At 34.2% G+C, this 20,653-nt stretch overlaps 1 protein-coding gene across 4 annotated transcripts in view; it reads right to left on the reverse strand.

The window, feature by feature from the left end:
* Nucleotides 1-20,653, reverse strand: part of SCN7A (sodium voltage-gated channel alpha subunit 7) — a 104,792-nt gene that overhangs the window by 19,930 nt on the left and 64,209 nt on the right. For 3 of the 4 annotated variants that reach the window (XM_073241601.1, XM_036996070.2, XM_036996071.2), the window contains exons 11-18: nucleotides 16,352-16,448; nucleotides 13,810-14,048; nucleotides 12,517-12,690; nucleotides 11,047-11,403; nucleotides 5,246-5,683; nucleotides 3,593-3,698; nucleotides 2,069-2,238; nucleotides 741-914 (exon numbers count right to left, since the gene is read on the reverse strand). In XM_073241601.1, coding sequence (XP_073097702.1) covers nucleotides 741-914; nucleotides 2,069-2,238; nucleotides 3,593-3,698; nucleotides 5,246-5,683; nucleotides 11,047-11,403; nucleotides 12,517-12,690; nucleotides 13,810-14,048; nucleotides 16,352-16,448 — 1,755 coding nt within the window. The remainder of the gene's footprint in view (nucleotides 1-740; nucleotides 915-2,068; nucleotides 2,239-3,592; nucleotides 3,699-5,245; nucleotides 5,684-11,046; nucleotides 11,404-12,516; nucleotides 12,691-13,809; nucleotides 14,049-16,351; nucleotides 16,449-20,653) is intronic. The other variant, XM_036996072.2, reaches the window with a different exon arrangement.

Below are 20,653 nucleotides of genomic sequence, written 5' to 3' on the forward strand. Positions count from 1 at the left end.
CTTGTAGGAGATAATAATATTGAATCAGGTAGAGACTCATAGGCCTTTGATTGCAAAGACTGTTGCTTTTCATTCTAAGTGAGGAGAGTAAGTGAGTACTCCTCACTCAATCTGAGGGGCTTGTAGGAGATAATAATATTGAATCAGGTAGAGACTCATAGGCCTTTGATTGCAAAGACTGTTGCTTTCACTCTAAGTGACATGGGGTGCTTATTGGAGTTTTCAAGAAGAGAAGTGACTTGCGCTGACTTCCATTCTAAAACAGTAAAGTGTATGTGGTTGCACGTGGAGAAGAAAATGAAGGTGTGCAGTGGCAGAAGCAGTGATAGCAGTTTGCAATCTATGCAATGATCTGGAGGAAAATTTCGGCAGCTCAGATCAGTGTGGGAATGGTAAAGATTATAGGTAGTCTAATTTCAATATATGATTTAAAAGTCAAGCTAACAGAATTTAAATATTTGACAATGATGATATTTCCAAGTTATTGTGCAATAAGCCTAGTCTATTAGTAGTGAGTTTGCAGGTAACAATTAGATAATCCAAGAATGAAGTGCTGAACTTCTAAATTTTAGAATGAGAAGAAAATGATAAATGTTAAATGTTACAAATTAAGAAATACAGGATGTGGGTGACTAAACATGTACAGAAAGAAGGAAAAGCAAGATATAAGTAAATGGAAGAGTAAGTGGGAAGAAGAATAAAGAAGGAAGAACAAATCAAACAACCTTTAAAATACGTACAATAACAACCATGAAGTCCAGCTTGTACCAGCCATTACTGAAATAGGCTTTAAAACCATACGCCATCCATTTCAGAAGCATCTCCAGAATGAAGATGTAAGTGAAGATCATGTCAGCATATTCTAATAAGATTTTAATAGTCTTTTTCTGATCAATATATATATCTTCAAAAGCCTTTGGATAAGAAATTTAAGGATTAGTGCATGTGTAATTTCTAAAAAATCTTTTTTTTTAGAGGGGAACAAAATACCATCTCTAGGAAGCAGATGGGGAATAAAGTCCCAGGTGGTAGTCTCAAGGACAGGTTCATTTGCATATAGTCACAAATCCGTAAGTACCATCGCAGTTGAAGTCCATATACTGACTCTCCCACATTAAGTGGGGAATTAACTGTTGAGGAGTCAAAGTGTGTTTCTGGAGTCCTGGCAACATTTTTTAAGCCAAGTGACAGTTACCCAGGAGCACTGAGTTTGTGGAAATACTTTATGTTATACACCTAAATTTGTATGGTTTTCAATATGCATGCTAAAGGTCAACATAAAGTCTGCTTTAAAAAAATATGCAGTACAAAGTCTGGTTCCCAACCATGACCCTATCATCTCTGTTTTGTGCATCTCACAATTGACTATTTCTTGTGTATCTTTCTCTGGTCCTCAAACATGAGCAAATAACATACATTCTATTTTTCTTCCTTTCCTACATAAAATATAGCAAGCGATAGACCTTATTCCCAGTTTTCCTTTTTCACTTATTACCATATCTTGCAATATCAGCATGCATACACTGTATTTTTAAAATAGCTGCACAGTATCTCATTGGATGATTGCACTACAGTACATTTAAACAGTCACCTATTATGGACTATTTTTACTTTTCAGTCTTTTGCTATTACTACTAAAATTCTTCAGGGAATAGCCCTGTAAATGCATTTAATGCATGCTCCGGTATTTGTAGAATAATTTCCCATAATTAAGATTGTTGGGTCAATGGGCAAATACATTTATAGTTCAAAGGTCCTTAAAGGTATGTATGGGCATATTATTAAACTTTATTTCATGCATGAACTTTTTGAAAGTAAGAAGAATTGGGTATCTCTTAACATTCATTTTTCCCACTGTCAATCAGAAATTGTACTATTTTTTAATATTGAATGAGGCATATATAGACTTTCAAGAAGTTGTAATGTATGTTTTCCAAAACTAAAATCAGAGTATGAACTTTAGTGCTACAATACGTATTTGTAGAAAACTAATTTAGCATGGTGACTTTATGAGTTAACAGGCTTCTGATATGTTTTTCCCATAAAAGTTTCACATACTCTCACTTACCAGAGCACCTGTGCTCAGCAAAGTAACAAGGCCAATGAAACACTTAAAACAACTATTTTCTACTATCTTGCAGCAGGTTTTTCTTATGTTTTGCCAAACTTTTCCTTTCTTGGATCCTCTACTGATCTGGCCAGGTAAAGATCTTTGTCTATAATCTGTCAAAAATGAAACTGTCAAAAAAAAAATCTTGAAAATTCATGACAAGGGAAATATCTCAAACTTTCTATCATATGCTTTAACAATTATCTATTTACAGAATCTAATATAGGTAGTCCCTGACTTATAAACATTTGATTTTTACCCCTGCAGTCATGACTGTTAATGAGGGGGGAAAAAAGACAAAACTTAACTTGTGAGTTTAGTAATAGTAGCAGGAAAGACATTGTGAAAAGAAGAGATGACTTAAAAGATCCTATAACCTTGTGGGACTGAGTCTGACAACAGAATTTATCCCCCAGCCTACAAAAAAACTATGTACACATAAAATATCTGAATATCACGTTTTGGTATAATACACTCTTAGAAGACCCACATAGAAGAGCAAGCATTTCCAATCAAATACACAAATATTTATGAAATGTCAAGAGAGTTAGCATGAGGAAACCTCAGCTCGAGAAGGGAGTGACTGAAAGGCAAGAAAATGAGGAAACAGGTTGGCAGAGTTTAAAGTCAATATATTTCATTTAAAAATTTTACCCGGTGTCAATTTATATTATCTTTGGTCAAAGAAATAGGAAATATTTCCCTCTTTGTCTTGGATGATACGATAGCTAGAACTCAAGTTCCTGAGGGCAGATTCTTATTTTGAATGTAGGAATTTGAGCATTTGGGGTTTCCTTTTTGATGATTTCCAAAGTCCAGAACCTGGAGTTATCTGCTAATCTTGCTAGGAAACTGATTCGAATTATAAGTCACCAAGAGGTGTATGCTACCTATCCAGTGACTCAGCCAACTGAATGAAGCTTGTACATTTTTTAATATTCACATGGAATGTAAAAATATCTCACCATTCCATGATTTGTTTTCCTGTGAAAGTTATAGAATGTTTTCATAGGAATATTTTAAATATTGGCCCCATTCCCATGACAGATAAAAGCACACACACACTCACACACACACACATATGCACACATACATACACTAATCTTTTTAACAATCCTATGAGGTAAGTTGTATATTATCCTGATTTTACATATTAAGAAATCAACCAGAGAAGAGGGTAGGTAAAACTAGTAAATGGTGGACTGGAATTTGAACTCAGGTTGATTGCAGAGCCAACACTCATAACTACTGCACTTGACCCCCTAGGAAAGAGGCCCTCTTCCTCTTTTCCAAAAGTTGATTATTAGTTGATGTTTATTAGTTTCTATGAGGATTCATCTGGGCATGTGCACATACATGACTGCGTGTGTCCCTTAGCCATATTAATAAATTCTGTAAAATTTAAGTATATCCAATTTAGGTCAAGAGAAACTTAGTGTAATTTTAACATGATGATTAAAGGAACTTATTTTTTTTTCTCACCACTTTTAAGATGCTTTGATTTTTCACGGTCATAGACCATTTCTTCGTCTTCTGAGATAGGAATATCAACTGTACTGCATTCAGATGAGCTAGATTGCTTTACTTTCTGAAAAGCAAAGTCCCATCAAAAATACTGTGAATAAAGTTTCATTTATTCACTGTTTAAAGCTTATTTCACTTGCAGAAGTAAGAAAAAAATATGTACATAAAGATAATCATCAGGTTTAAAACACTTAGGCCAACTTTATGATCGATGTTAAAATGCCTATCATATTTCTGAGAGTTGAATTTTTTTTAAGTTATTTAAAATTAGTTTAAACTAATTTTTAAATTACAATGAACACTTATTTAATAACTCTGTTCTCCTAAAAGATGTATAGACTATGTTCAATCTCTAAAAGTATTTGAGTCCTAAAGTTTTCTTGAAGTTACTCATAAGCTTCCCGTATATACTATTTCAGTCAGATACGTAGCTGCAGAATAAGTCACTCCTTGATGATTAAAGACAGGCAGACAAGAGAGCACTTAGTTTTCACTGTGAAGTCCAGCCAGACAATTTTGTGGCTATCGTCATAGAGCAGGACTGACGTGAGGTTATGAACTGAAGCGAAGGAACAGCGCCAGGAGTGGGCTCAGCAGTGGACCTGGGAAAGTGGTCCCAGCCCTCTGGAATGAGGCTAGTTGCAGGAATTGAAACTTTTTCCCACTTTGCTCTTGACTGAAGTTCAAGACTGGCCAGGATAAAGTAGTCATGACATTGTACATGTGTTAATAATGCAAATAACATGATTTTCTCATAATGCTTTATTCTTACATTACTTAAAAATAAATATATAACGTATCACCCTTTAAAATGGCTAAGAGCTTGAAGTTAATAGCACATGAAATTATTTTCTAATTAAAAAATTAAGTCTATCAAAATGTTTGGAAGAAAACTACCCTTATTTCTTAAAAATTAAGAATAGAACTAGGTAGAGCATATAAAAAAGGAGATTATAATTCTTTTGTCCCACTTTTTGGTCTTACTCACAATAAATGTCAAAGAAATATACTGAAATCAGGAAACTGTTTGCTTTAGACCTTTCATGGTCAGTTATAAGACATTACGGTGCTCAGTTTAAAAACGTATATCCAGCAGGAATACTCTTAAATGAACCAATTGTTTTTATTATTTCAATTCCCCCTATATTTTATTTCTGACAAAATAAAAGCTGTAGCAATCAATGAACTGATTTGGGAGTAATCATTAAGTGGAGAAATTAGTGATTTCTCAAATAATGCATATCAATTTTGAAAATTTAGGTTTTTTTCAGTATGCTTTTCATCACCCCATGCTGCCTGCTTATTAATTTACATAATTTTAGAATTTCATTATCTAATGTTTATTAGGTGCTTACTATATACTACACATTGTTCCATGCACTGTTGAGCTATTTTTTCAATCCTTCTATGCTCCCTAAGAAATAGATACAATTTTATCCTCACTTACATGCAAGGAAGCTGAAACTCAGAAAGTTTAAGTAACTTGATCAAGAGCAAGGGCTGTAGCTGGGGCTGAATGGTGATCACCCTCTGGAACTTCCCATTGATTCACTTTCTGATCAACAACGACACAAATCAACAATAGGCAACCAGGATATGGAAACATCTTACCTCTTTGCTGCTTCCATCCCCTGACTTGCTCTGAATCTCTTTATTATCCAGATTTTCTATGTCAGATTCTCCAGAAGCAATGGGTACACTTTCTGAGACACTAGGACTGGGGATAAGTGATCGACTCTCGTTCTCAGTCATTGTGTTTTTCTCTGTGCCATGGCTTTTCTCCTTATCACTGAAGCGATCTTGGGTGTTGCTCAATTCAGAAAGGGTTTGGTCAGAAATATTCTCTTTAACATGCACATCATTTACTTTGTCCAGTGTCTCCTTTGGAGCACTTTGCTTTTTGCATAATATCCTAGAAAGCACATAGCTTGTTCCTTTCTTAATCCTCGCCACCGCACGCTGCAGGTTTTTTGCTTCATCGTTCTCTTCGGGGGTTGTGGTGCCGAAGGAACTAAATGAGCTCACCAGTGCCACAAACAGGTAAAGTATCTAAATGAGGAAAAAATGAGGCTCAGTGTGGCTAGCTTTTCATTTCCTTTTTAACAATAAAAAAAAAAAACTTTAGAAAAGCTGACCTGAGATTTGAAAACAGCATATACACTACAGCATATAAACTATAGCTATTATAGGCTCTATGGCTCTTATTCATCTACAATGGGCCAGGTATGGTGCCAGGGGCCTGTACAGGCAGAGCTCGCCTGAAGGTCACACAGCATTCTATACAATATCATTTATTTCTCCTTTGTAGGTGAAAAAGACAAGGCTTACAGATATCAAATGTCAAAGGTCATACAGACTGGACTCAAGTCTGTCTTACTCCAAAGCTTGTTTTCTTTCACTGAACCAGGCCGCCTCTCCCTAAGTGATACAATTAATTGCTCCTCCGGGTGGCCGACTTCAACCCTCTTCCAGGAAGACATGGAATGACTTCTTCATGGGTTCTGCAAACCCATAAGGAATCTTGGGTGATAAAGTTGTTTCTGGTTATGAAGCCCACACCTAATTTTCCTTGTGACATGCAGCACAGGGACAGGGTAGGATAATGAATTCTCTGTGGTAATAAATTTAATCAAATATGAAACAGATGAGTGATGAAACACTCATTCTTAATACCTGTAAATTATTTGAACTCAAGAATAGGGTCATAATGTATGTATGCCTTTGGAACTTCGCCCTTTAAAAAGAATACATAAAAAAAAAAAGAAAAGCGAAATAATATGCTCCAATAAAATGAAGCAGGATTGAAATTCTAAAAAAAGAACACATAAGGCATAAAGCAAGTGAAATCTTAAAAAGCTCAGATATCTGAAGAAAGGGGAGCAAACTTAAGTAATAGGAAAAATGCTCTAATTATTACTTTAAGTCTAAGAGAATAATCGATATGAATCTCCAACAACAGAATCCAAAACTATCATCTATACCTTACAATTACAAACAAGAGCAAAATCTGATTCTCTGGAAACTAAACATGCCTTGATCGTCTTTCTCAGTAATAGTAAATTATGTTTAAGAATATACAAATTACATAATTAATGTTTCCCTGATGTCTTCACAGATAAAGATCTACTCTTAAAAGTAATTAAACTGAAAATTCACTTAAGTATATGAAGATCTGCAAACATTCAGTTAAAACTGCTTTCGGCATTCTGAATCTCTGTAAAGAGATGTTCTCAGATACTCTGATAATTACTATATTTCTCGTACATACACACTTGAGATAGTATGAGCTGCCCATGACACAGTATGCAATCCAAACAGATTATTTTTACTTCTCTATACCTATATATTTATACCTCTTAGGAATAGAGAAAGTTCAAAATTAAAATATTATTGCATATATTAAAGTCATCAAAGAGACCATCATAACTACAGTTTTGGTGTAGCACTAAAATGTAGGGCACAAGATGGCTCAACATTGGAAATTTCTTATAGATGAGATCATCTGAGCAATGGACATGTATTTTCTATGACCTACAATGAAGGAATTTCAGAGGATAGAATAAAAACTGAAGAGAAAATGATCAAATGCCAGTACCTCCACAGATTAGTATGACTGTTCATGTAGGGAGTGTCTTGTTTGAAATTAAGGTTTACAGATAATCTAGGCAGGGGCTCCATGACCTTTGGAGGAACTGTTACTAGCTTTTCTATCATTCTCAGAGAACAACGAGTTCAGGACAGAAGAGGACTACACCAAATATAGTTCAAAGCAGTTGGGTGTTTCCTCTCCCTCCCTTGTTTGGTTAAGTATTAGGCGCAATGAGAAGTAAGGAGAGGGTTTTAGGCAAGAGTTTCATGACTATAAGCTTCATATGAGCAGGAAATGTTTTCTGTTAAGTGGACAACTAACATGATTCTAGGCACAAAGTAGGTGACAAATAAGTATTTGTTGAAAAACTTAATTAAAGAATGAACAAAACAATAGATTTTGTGCCAGGATTGGACAAGGAAAAATTTTGCTACAATTGTGTTTTTAAGAATTTATAATCTAAGATTACTTATATTTTAGACACATACATACACACACACACATACATACATACATATATACTAAGAATGTTAGAAGGCTGAAAATGAAGTTCAAAATGCTCTGGATTTTGGCATAAAGAAAGAATTTTACAATACTACAAAATGCGACTGCTTCATTCAAGTGTGCTCTGAATGAAAAATAGCCTAGTCTCTTTAGGGGTTAAAAAGGAAAAGTAGTACCTGTGAATGACCAAAAACTATAGAGGATTGATTACCTCTTTTAATTTGAACATTAATGAAGAAGAAAGGAAGAATGCAAATATAATATAATACAAACATAGGGTAGGTTTGTTATCCAGTCTCAGTGTTATAATGAGATTCAAAACACATATTTATGCTTTTGTGTTGAGATAAAAGGTGAAATAATGTATATAAAACAAGACATTTAAACATCTCCTTTAAAATCTGCTTTCTCCCTTACCTCAAAGATGTCTGTTTATTAGGGTTAGAGTTGAGCAATTCATATCAAAATAAAGTAGTATAGAAGAGAAAGAAAATTCAAGATTTACTTAAGTGATTATTTTCTGATTAGTAATCAAGGAATTTAACATGTATTGATGTTCTTGTATTATTCTAACTACATCTTAACATATATTTAATTTGGAGATATATAAATATATATGGGATAAAATATTTATCAATTTCTTTTTGTTTTTAAAAAGCAAATGGATTTTATATTAAGCTTTCTATTTCTTTTCATGTTTCTATCCATTATTGTTTGGTTTAAGTAGCCTTAACCAGATACCACAATTCACCTTGTGGCAACTAATTAAATTGCAGGCAAAACACTGGAAAGCCTAACTGAAACTTCCAGTGTTAAATAATTTATAAAATTTTGTAGATGTGGGAATTAAATTTTCTAGAGTTTAAAGAAAGTAAAACAAACATTTATGAGTATTTATAGAGTACTAGCTGATTTTTATTTAAGTTGCAATAACCCTACAAGACATGTGTTATTATGCTTATTCTCCTATTAGATGTTGACAGGTTTAAAGAGGCTGGGTGATATGCACAAAGTCACTTCATTAGTAAATAACAGAACTAGAATTTGAACTTATGTTTGCTTGGATCTAAGCTCTGTATTTTTTCCACAACTCAAAATAGCAGAGAACTACCGCTACTTTAAATATTTGCTTTTGTATTATGATTTTTTTGAAGGTTTCCATTCAAGGCTCCAAATCATTGTTGGGGCTTGGTGTTGGATGAATGATAAAATTAAATTTTAAAAATGTGCAATACCTCCCTTTTATATCAATGTTGTAATTCTGATGTTAAATTACAATGCCGTAATGCAATGAGCTGGAAATATGGTGGGGGTGGGGAGGGCGGGGGTAAGGTGGGTGGAAGATCTACAACGTCAAATTCTCTTTTTACATTTTTCCCTTGTATTCACCCTACTATGTTACTATAATGCCCCATAGATGGATGACTATTGAGGGGAATAAGGCTTAAAGACTTAGCAAGCCAAGCAATAGGAAGGCTAGTTAACTGGAGGATACAACCTCAAATGGAGGTTCATATAACTCTATGTTATCCTGAAATCCCTCTCCCATTCACTAGAAGTTTCTGATCAGTAGGAATAAGAAAAATTAGAAATAGAATGGAATTCAAAAACAAATAAACAAATGAATTATATAATTGCCTCAGCATTTCTTTTTCTTTGCTTTTGAGGTGTGTGTGTGTGTGTGTGTGTGTGTCATGGTTACCTTAACAGCCATCAGCGAGGACCTTTTCTTTCGGAATAGAAACCTACATTTCATTTCGGAAATCACCTTTATCCCATCATTAGTTGTATGATTTGGATTTGGACTGATGCTATCTCTAGTTTCAAAAGAGAGCTCTGCGAGGCTTACTGTAATAATATGTATTAATATATTCCACATCTTGGGAAATACACATTGGTTTAGATATTGCATGTGAATCAGAACTAAAGAGATAATAGGAGAAATTTGCTGTGGTTTCTAGGAAAGAAATAGGAATGCCCTTTTCTATTAGACTTGATATTCTATGAAGACATAAATATCTATCTCTGATATTTTGAATTATATATGTTGATATTTATACTCATTTTGTTTCAGCCAGTTAAAATAGTGTCTTAAGTCACTGCGAGTTGAAAGTGTACTAATAACTACAAAGGTTGAGGATATTGAAGTATTTTTATGTGTTGGGCACTGTTCTAGGTTTTAGTGATACAGATAAGAATCTTGATCCCTTCCTTCACAGAGCTTAAAGTTTATTAAGGAAGATAGACAAGTGTACCAACAATTAAACACAATGCCAGTGTGACACGTGTATGACAGGAGACATGCACAGGATAATTTAGAAGCAAATTAGGAATGGCACTGACATGGAATCCAACCTGCGATTTGCTGTGTCTTTTGGGAAGTGTACTTGACCTCTATGACTTATGAGTAAAAATCAAATATTGGGTCCATTTTTTTTCCCCTGTAAGAAGAATTTCCTTTATAAGCCATTCCTTTTTCTTAGAGAAAGTGAAAACAACTTACTCAATTCATATAATACCACTTCAAATACTGGAAATTTACAAGTGGAAGCTTTCCCTCTTGGTAATGCATAACAGTTACATAGACCGTTTTCAAACTTTGCAAAATTGAATCAAATGAGTATTAAAAAAAAATTCCTGATGATCAGGCTACGACTACATACCAATAAAATCAGAATCTCTGGGACTGTATCCAAGGCAGTAGTATATTTTTGTTAATTCCCCAGATAATTTCAATGTGCCACCAAGTTTGACAACTGGTGTTACACTTAAGCACCTCAAAATTTAATGTGCATACAAATCACCTGGGGATATTGTTAAAATGTAGACTGTACCTCTGTAGGTCTGGAATGGGGTCTCAAAGTCTGCACTGATAACTGTCTTTCACATGATGCCAATGCTACTTTGAGTAAGTAGCAAGGTTATAAATGAGTGTTAATCCAATAGAAATATGATGCACATAATGTACAACTTTGCAGTAGCCACATTAGAAGCATAAACAAAAAATGTGAAATTAGTTGTACTAATATATTTCATTCAACTAAATGTATCAAAAATAGAACCATTTTAAATTCCATTCAATATAAAAATATTCTTGAAACAATTTACATTCTTTTTTGGGTAAGACTTCAAATCCAGTAGATATTTTACACCTAGAGAACATTTCAAATTAGACCACGCTCAGTTTCAGCTGGTCAATAGCTAATGTGGCTAGAGGCCACTATACTGGAGAGCACAGTCATAGACCACTGTCCTCATAATGAAAATTCCAGATTATATTACACCAGTTTTTCAAGGACAATTTAAATGGGTTACTTACCAGTAAGTTTCCAATTAGAATGACCATCATGTAAAAAGAAATACAACTGAACTCGCCTGCTACCTTAAAGCAGTCCCATAAGGTCTCTATCCACTCTCCACAGAGAATCCGGAATATGTTCAGGTAGGAGTGGAGGAAGTCATACATGTGCCAGCGTGGGAGGTGACAGTCTTTGTCTATGTTGCAGACACATTCTTTGTAACTCAACCCAAACAGCTTCAGTCCGACCACAGCAGAAAAGAACACGAATATGACCAACAACAGAACCAAGTCCTTCAGGGCGACCAAAGAGTTCCGAAGGGTCAGCATCAGAATCTTAAATGTCGGCCAGTACTTCCCCAACTTGAAAATGCGTAACTAATAGAACAAAGTAAAAAACAAGAATAAGAAACAAAAAATTTGGTCACTATTTATTATGATGTACATTTACATTTTTTATAAGCATTATACTCAGACATGTACGCAGTCTTTAACGTAATATCAGTTTTGAGCATCACTAATACTAACCACTGAAAATTCATTTTATGTACAATTCTTAATATATCCTATAGTATTTTACACTAAATCTATACATATCCTTTTATATTGATCCGACAATTCACATTCAGTATTGTATTATACTGTTATAATTATTCTAATTTTATGTTGTAATATGTAGTAGGGCAACTATGCATTCTTTGTTTTGCTTCTAATAATACCTTGCATATTTTCCCACATTCTGACATACAGAAGACACTGGAAAAGCCTGTCAGGTTCCATCCAATTCCACTGTATTTCCCTATGAGAGTAACACATCAAAAACCAAACATAACATTCTAGGCTTAATCTGAATATTTCCCTTCTTTTTACTAGATTTTTCATTTCTATTGATATAGCCCAAAATTATCTTAACATTTTTTGCCACCATGGCAGTGAACTTGGTCATCTAAGACTCATTATCACTTTTATATGTGCTGTACTTTCCCCAGCTTTTTCTAGTATATAGTTGGCTTTATATTAGAAGGGATTTTACCAGAGTAGGGCTTTACAATTATCCACGTAAAACCTAATTGTCTTATAATCATCCATTACTAGCCTTTCAGACATTTTGATAGTATCTTTCATTAGATTTTCTGTATTTCCCAGCTTGTTGCATCCATAAATTTGATAACCACATCTTGTATATATTTCTCTTACTCATTATAAAAGTTTATTGATGAGGATTTAGGAAGAATTATTTGGATAAGACCAAATCTGTTCAATTGCTTTTGATTCCTGTTACATTCCTTCAACTTATTACCATATGTGAGAACATATTACTTATCAAATGCTTATCATCTACATAAATACCATTTGAATAACATTATTTCCCTGCCCAAGTTTCTGATTCTTACTACCACCATACACTGCAGACATGTATAGATTCTGACTTGATAATTTTTGTAATAACATTCTGCTGAAAATAAAATTTAGTTCTTGGATTCTACTTACCACCCTGAATGATCGAAAAAGGGACAGTCCATGAACATTTATTAGATAAAGTTCTCCCAAACCATGGAACACAATTAGGCTATCAAAAATGTTCCATCCTACTTGGAAATACCCATATGGATGCATTGCAATTATTTTAAAAATCATTTCTGCTGTGAAAATTCCAATGAAAACCTAAATAAAAACAGAACACATGGATGAGAATATGATGCCAAAGCCCTATCAGAACCCTCATACACAGAAACTGTAACATTTCACTGCCACGTCCTACACAGTTTCTCTGCCAAGATGTGATTGGTTCTGGAGTCTGTATCACAAGGACAGACTCATCCTTTTTATTTAACAATCTAATGCCAAACACTGTTTAAAGAATATTCAATTATTTCAATAAAAAGTCCTCCTGAAAGAACACAAAAGATTATCTGAGGATGCAAATCTTTTCATTTTAAAAAGGTCCTTTTGGGATATGGAATATGTGTTAAGATATTTGGTTTTTAAACTATAAAATAATGTATAAAAGCATATGCAAGTTCCAGAAATAAAAACAGAGTACACCTGTAAAAACTGCCTTTTGAAAACTATACGGGCAGACATGATATAACTAAATTAATGTTTGGTATCATGTAAATGTAAAACTGATAGCAGTTTGGCTGTTTGTGTTAGTACCAAGTAACTAAACAACAACATCGACAATAAAAGCAAGGGAAATTAAACACTGTATATTCACTTGAATGTGACTTGTCTTTAAACTCATAGAAATGTTTTGCCTTTTCTATTGTATGCAAGAAAAAGATAGGTGGAGCTCAATTATTATTAACACCTTAACAAAAGGATAATCTCCAATTTAAGGCAAAGGCAGGTGGTTAGAGCAGAGAGGGTCAGGAGCAGCTTTAGTCATGATTCAGAAGTTAGATGTCAGAGAAGACCTTGTGTGTTATTTCCCCTCTGCCCTCCTCTGATCTACAGAGCTGTGGTACCAAGAGAGGGTATATTTGGGAAGAAAGAAGAAAATTAATTTCCACATAACCTGACTGCTAAGTAAAAGTAGCTGGCTATAAATTCCAAATGTAAATGGCAAATTTTAAACTCTAGTCATAAATCTATTCAGGGGCAAGAACTTCTACAAAACAGACCTGGGGGCAGTGGGATGGAGATGCATGAAGACACACTTCATCTAATACTCATATAATGCATTTGCAGCATATTGCAGATATAAAATAAAATAATGGGGATAGTGATGACTAATGAAATGTTGAGACTGCAAGTGAAAATAACATGCAATGAGAGCCTTACCAGGTTTCCAGTGCTGAGAACATTGTTGGTTTCTTCACTCATTGGATAATATTCCAAGGCCAAAAAATATATGTTTAGAATTATGCATATGGTAAGGAAAAGATCAGTAAATGGGTCCATTATCACCATATGGATGAACTCTTTTAATTTTGACCAACAAGGACAACAATTCCAGATCAAGACAGTTTTAGCAAATCTATACCAACACAGTGAGCATCCCTTCCTGGATATTTTAAGTTCTGAAAATGAAAGAAAAGTTAAACATTAGCAAGTTGTTTATTTAAGTTCTAACTAATGGAAAATGTTGATTTTTGCATACAAAGCAAGGTTTGAAACTAGACTTCTAATTTGAAATTAGTAAATAGAAATATTTTGTACTAATAAAAAGCAGAGCAAGATAAATTTCCTCTCTTCTGTTTATACTTGTTGAGTTAGACAAATGAAAATGAGACAAACCATGTGCTAAAAGCAAAAACAGGAGTATCTCTAAGGAAAACAAATATGGAATATAGTTGAGAGTATTCTTTTTTTTTTTTTTTAGAGGGCATCTCTCATCTTTATTGATCAAATCATTGTTAACAACAATAAAATTCTGTATAGGGGACTCAATGCACAATCATTAATCAACCCCAAGCCTAATTCTCAACAGTCTCCAATCTTCTGAAGCATAACGAACAAGTTCTTACATGGTGAACAAATTCTTACATAGTGAATAAGTTCTTACGTGGTGAAGAGTGCAAGGGCAGTCACCACAGAAACTTTCGGTTTTGATCACGCATTATGAACTATAAACAATCAGGTCAAATATGAATATTTGTTTGATTTTTATACTTGATTTATATGTGAATCCCACATTTCTCCCTTATTATTATTATTATTATTATTTTAATAAAATACTGAAGTGGTAGGTAGATGCAAGATATAGGTAGAAAACATAGTTTCGTGCTGCAAGAGGGGAAATGTAGATGATCAGGTCTGTGCCTCTAGACCAAGTATTAATCCAAGCTAGACAAAGGCAACAAAACATCCACGGATGCAGAAGATTTCTCTCAAAACAGGGGGGGGTGAGGTTCTAAGCCTCACCTCTGTTGATCCCCAATTTCTCACCTGATGGGCCCCCTGCGACTGTGCCTGTCTTAGGTTGTTCCTCTCTTGAGGAATCTTACCCGTCTCTGGCTAACCAGTCATCTTCCGGGGCCATACAGGGAAATGTAAAGTTGGTAAGTGAGAGAGAAGCCATATTGTTTGAAAAGCTTAGCTTTTTACTTCTTTGCAGATTTATGCCCTGTGGCTTCTATGCCCAACATTTGTCTTGAGGTATCTTTACCACTTGGAAGAATTATGATACTCGGTAATTTCGTTATGAGGCACTAATTCTACTTAAGGGTTGTTATTAGGAAGGAAGAAGAAAAGCTATAGAAGTAGCAGATGGAAGAAAACATGGGAAGATTGATTATTTCTTTGACACATCTTCTTGTAGAGTAACATAAGCATATATAGGTTTTAAACTACTAATTAAATTGCGCACACACATTAACATAATAGGAATACAGCTACATAACCAAAGCAGACCTACAATTACCAGCCATCTCCAGTGAAACCGAGAAAACCAGTTAGGCACCCTAGGCATTTGTGAAAACTTATCCATGATATGATGGATATTGTCTAACTGAATTTGAATAGTTTGAGAAAAATCAGACAAATTAAAACAACACATTCCTGGGAACTGTTCACATCCCATATGTTCTTTTAACAGTAGATAGTCTGTAGTCGCAAGATTTTGGAGCGCTGCAACTTGCACTTCTCCTAATTCTTGGTTGAGTTCCGATAGTATGGATCCAGTCAAATTTGTTGTTTTACTGTATGCACAGGCCAGCTTAGATATCCCCTTCTTCATTCCAATGGCAAGTCCAGGAATCAGTGGGATGAATGCAGCTACAACTGCAACAGTGCCAGGATCTTTGTTGAAGTTTTTTGATGATCATCTTCTGGAATGACTCTTCCAGAGAATGTTGATGTTGGAAGAGAGTATTCTTTTTTTAAGCTTCATGTTACATGTTAAGTTAATATTGAGCAAAAAGCACAAATATGTTGTTATTTCAAATATAAAATTAATGAATTAAGAACACTTACTTTAATTTTGAAAGTTATTGCCATTTTTTTTAGTTGAGAGTATTATGATTTATAATTGCTAGCTTTATATGCTTTTAAACATAATGCCTTTCAATATTGCCTATGATAATGAATTGTTGATTATACATAAAAAAGCAGAGAAATATATTAATATTATAGAAAACACACATATTAACATTATATAGTTCAACCTCTACTAGTTACAAGTTATCACTTCTATGGGGTTAACTCTTTCCAATGTTTAAAACATGCTTATGGAATTTTTAAGTGTTGTTCAGCCTAATATTCTCATAGTATTCCTTAATTTTTAGTTATTGACATCTAAAATTCTGAAGGAATTGCAGGATTTCTTTAAAAATGAATCTTATGGCTAGTACCTTCTATAGCATCTGAATATTTTTAACTTTACCTTCTTTACGTCTTACAGCATCATCACCCACTACATCCAAAGACAGGATCCCAGAAGCTGATGATCTTTCCTTCATTTCTATCTGTGCAGTCTTGGTCTAAAAAAGAAATTTGGTGAGTCGAATTCTGGCTTCTCTGTTTTGTAGATACAAGACGATAAGGTTTATGACCTTTATTAGAAATGTTGGTTCTTACCTCCAGAAGCTTTCTGGGTTCCATCACCCATTACTCTTTACACTATGGTCAGTATTAAACTGATTTAGGAGTGTTCAGAAAATGTGCCCAACTCACGACTGAACAAAATCATTTTATACTATGGGGTCAACTATAAAAGGAGTAAACCAGAGAATATTCATGGTATTACTCATATTTGACAAAGAATTTAATGTATAGTTAAGGATTATTATTAAATATCCAGTTAGCAAACATGCTATTGGATAATGATAGTATTTTCTAGCACCTCAAATTTTTCCTTGAGGATATGTTAACCTTAAAACATTGTAAACTCTCTTGATAAAATAAAAATTATTTGGTTTTGTGATGATGAAATATATTTTTGAATGATATCAGGTAATAGAATGGGCTTAAAGGGTTGCTTTGATTAGACATAGATGACAATTCCATAAGGAGTCACTTCTGTCTGTCTCTTACATCACTTGAGTAATGTTTTTAAAACACCCTGTGTTTTGCTGATGTGGTTACAACACAGAGTTTATAAAAAAAAAATCATTGCTTTGGAAAGACACTCAAAACTCCTAGGCTTTGATGTAGATATTACAAGTTCTATACATTCGTAATTATCACACATCTAGCCCCAAATGTTTCCTATGACCATATATAAAATTTGCATTTGAATTTAAACTCTAAGAAACTAACAGTGGGTAAATGTTATCACCCTATATAGTTCCTCAAAATTTTTACATTTAACACAAACTAACAATAATACTTGCATGTTTGTTACTTTGATAAACAGGTGAAATAAATAGTAAATAAATTTAAATAGGTGAGGCTGCTCTTCAATATAACGGCACAGGGCTGCTGCCCTAACATGGTGGTTGGAGGAACCTGTGGTTGAGGCCCACCAGTAACCCACACCCAGCACACTCATCAGCAAGTCCTGCTGCGGCCTATCCGAAGTAGCACAATAGATATCAAGGGAATCATCATATTCATTTCAGCATTGGTCTAGTCCCCTCTAATTTCATAAATAATAGAGCTAGAAGAGCTGGCAAACAACTCTACCACATACTGAGTTCCATCAGAAACATGGCAGGTTCTGCAGGCCTACAGATCTCCACTCCCTTGCCTCTCTTTAACTGAAAAAGTAAGCTGCAACCTTGGTTATTTAAACCAAGCCTATCCCAGATAATGTGTTTTAGCTGACTTTCAGGGCCACATAAAATATGCTATGGAAATTCTAAATTTCCATGTGTTAAAAACCAACAAAAGTATAATTTTTTCTGTTATTAAGGTCTGACAGAGATTTCCCAGGTGTCCTTTGTGAAATAGTGAATAATATCTATCACTATATTCTTAATAGAGAGGGATTACTTCCCACAGAGCTGTTTCTGATAGTGACAGTGTTTGATGAGTCACATGGAAGAGCAGTCCAGTACGGCCGATCATCCGTGTCGGGGCAGAGTGTGAAGCGAGGAGAGGACTAATACCATTGCTCATAGAGTCAATGCCCAATTCTCTACTACTTTGGCTTACACTGTGGAGACATTTTAGAATGCAAAATGAACAAACCATATCGCAGTATAGTAATATATTTACCTCGATTGAGCAAAAAACATTGAATGAATGCCCACAAGCTGACCAAGTACCAAGGACCATAGCTATTTTACACTGCAAATTGAGAGGGCCATGATTTATACTCTCCTTTTTGGAAGAGTAAGAGTTCATAAGGGCAGTATGAATTTTAGACAGTCCAATGTTAAAATCAGACCAGAGAAATCAGCTAGGATTCTTCTGATCATAACTGGTTTATATTTTCTCTGGAGCAGAAGTATGAATAGGAAGAACCCATCCATATTTCTAGCATTTAGCAATGAATATCTGAAGTGTGCATTTTGGGCTCAGACCTGCTCTCTCTACTGCAGCCTCACTGGCCTTTTTAATTCTTGACTCAACCTGTCCCCTGCCTCCACAGCAAGGATTCATTTTTCAGATCTCAGCTCAAGTGTCAGCTCATAAAAGCTTTCCCTGACTCAGAGAAAAACCTTTATTATAGACTCTCAAAGCACTATATTTCTCACTTTTATAGTACTTGCCACAGTTTCATTGAATTTTTCTTATTAAAATTTTTTTTAATGAAAGTATAGTAGATATACTATATTGGTTTAAAGTGTCCAACATAGTGATTCAACAGTTATGTACATTATTAAATCCTCACCCCAACTAGTGTACTACTATCTGTCAGCACAGAAAAATGTTACAGAACTAATGACTATATTCACTGTGCTGTACTTTCATCCTCGTGACTAATTTATATTATGATCGAGATTCTGTGCCTCTTTATCCCCTTCACCTATTTCACCCACCTCCTCCTCCCCCATGGTAACCACTTCTCAGCGTCTATGAGCAACATTTGATTTCACTTATATGTGGAATCTAAAAACAAAACAAAACAAAATGTACAAATCATTTAATTTTTTTAATACAGAATAATACGGTGAATCACCAGGTTCCCAATATCTAGCCTCAGCAATTAATAACATACTCTTCATTTCACATATATTATTCACCCCACTTTTTTTTCCTGAAATATTTTAAATGAAATTTCAGATCTCATATGTAATTATCAGGATAAACTTTTTAAAAAACATAATCACACCACCATTACCACAACCAGCAAAATTATTAATTCCTAAGTACTATCCAATACCCAGACCATACTCAAATTTCTGTCATTGCTCAGAAACAATGCTTTATATTAAACAAAGCATAATGACTTGTTCCAATCAAAATGCAAAAAAAATCCACATACTGTATTTAGTTTGCAGTGCAATTGATTATCTTGTGATTTTACTTTTTTCCTATGTGAGTTATTTGTTAAAGACATAGGGTCACTTATACTGCAGAATTTTCCACATTCTTTATTTGGCCAATCATGTCCTTTTAGTGTAACTTAATGGGTTCATCTCTTTCCTATAGTTTCAGTTTCTGGGATAGGATGGTTAGGTCTAGCAGCTTATTAGACTGAACTCAGATTTTGGTGAGACCATACTATACATGGTGTTTTATGTTTCCTATTTCATAACATCAGGAAACATATAATGTCAGGTGGTTCCAGAGTTACAATCTTGTGCTTACGGTAATTTTACAATCTCCCCATTAGACCATTAGCTTCGTGAAGATGGACACTATATTTGTTTTTATTAAAACTTCTTGTCTCCAATACTTAGCACAATGCCTAGCATGTAGATTGTCAATAATGTTTTATTAGATAGATGAGCTAAAAATATGTCAGTTTAGATGAGCAAATATTTTTGAAAATATTTGATTTTGAAAATCAAATATATTTGAAAATGTTTTCTGTGACTTCCTCATGGGTGATATAATGATATATTTTAAAAATAATTTTTCAAAATTCAGGATTTCTATATATCTCGTTCTCTCCCCAAGGTTTGCCAATAATGATAATTCATAGTGAAGGTCCATTTGCAAACTGTGTAACTGGTGGGGATATAGTCGAAGACTGCTCTGTATGGACTGCTGTGCCTTCTTGTGTTTGTCTTCCTGTGTTCTCTATAATTATCCATTAACATTTTTCTAGTTGTTTAGTATATTCTAAGCACTGCCAAATGTTTTAAAGCATTTATTTCATTTGAATATCTTAACAACCTATGAGACAGATACTATAATTATATACACCTTACAGGTGAAGAAACTGACGTTTAGAGAGGTTACCAGACTTTGCAAATATCATGCATCTATTAAGTGGCTAAAAATGAAATGATATCTGTATTTTTATGACTGTAAAACTGCTTTTAGCCACTATGATCAACTGCTTTCCTACAAGGTGAGAAGATGAAGCATCTAAAGAGTCTCTGGTAATTAGAATCTGACTAGTCTTAAATCAGAGTAGTCACTTAAAGTGTCTTCAGTATGTTCCATTTTAAGTCCTTCTTTCTCCAGTTTGTTCTTATGTATAAATAAGGAAAAGAAAATAAATCTTGTGAAAATGACTTTCACTCTCAATTCCCAGAAAATTGTTGCGTGACAAAATGTTCTAGTACTCTTGCAGGAAAAGGAATCCTTCATAATTGAAAGAGTTTAAAACCAGAAAGGCTTTATGTGA

The sequence above is a fragment of the Manis javanica genome, chromosome 7 (assembly GCF_040802235.1).
Source record: "Manis javanica isolate MJ-LG chromosome 7, MJ_LKY, whole genome shotgun sequence".
Taxonomy (NCBI): Eukaryota; Metazoa; Chordata; class Mammalia; order Pholidota; family Manidae; genus Manis; species Manis javanica.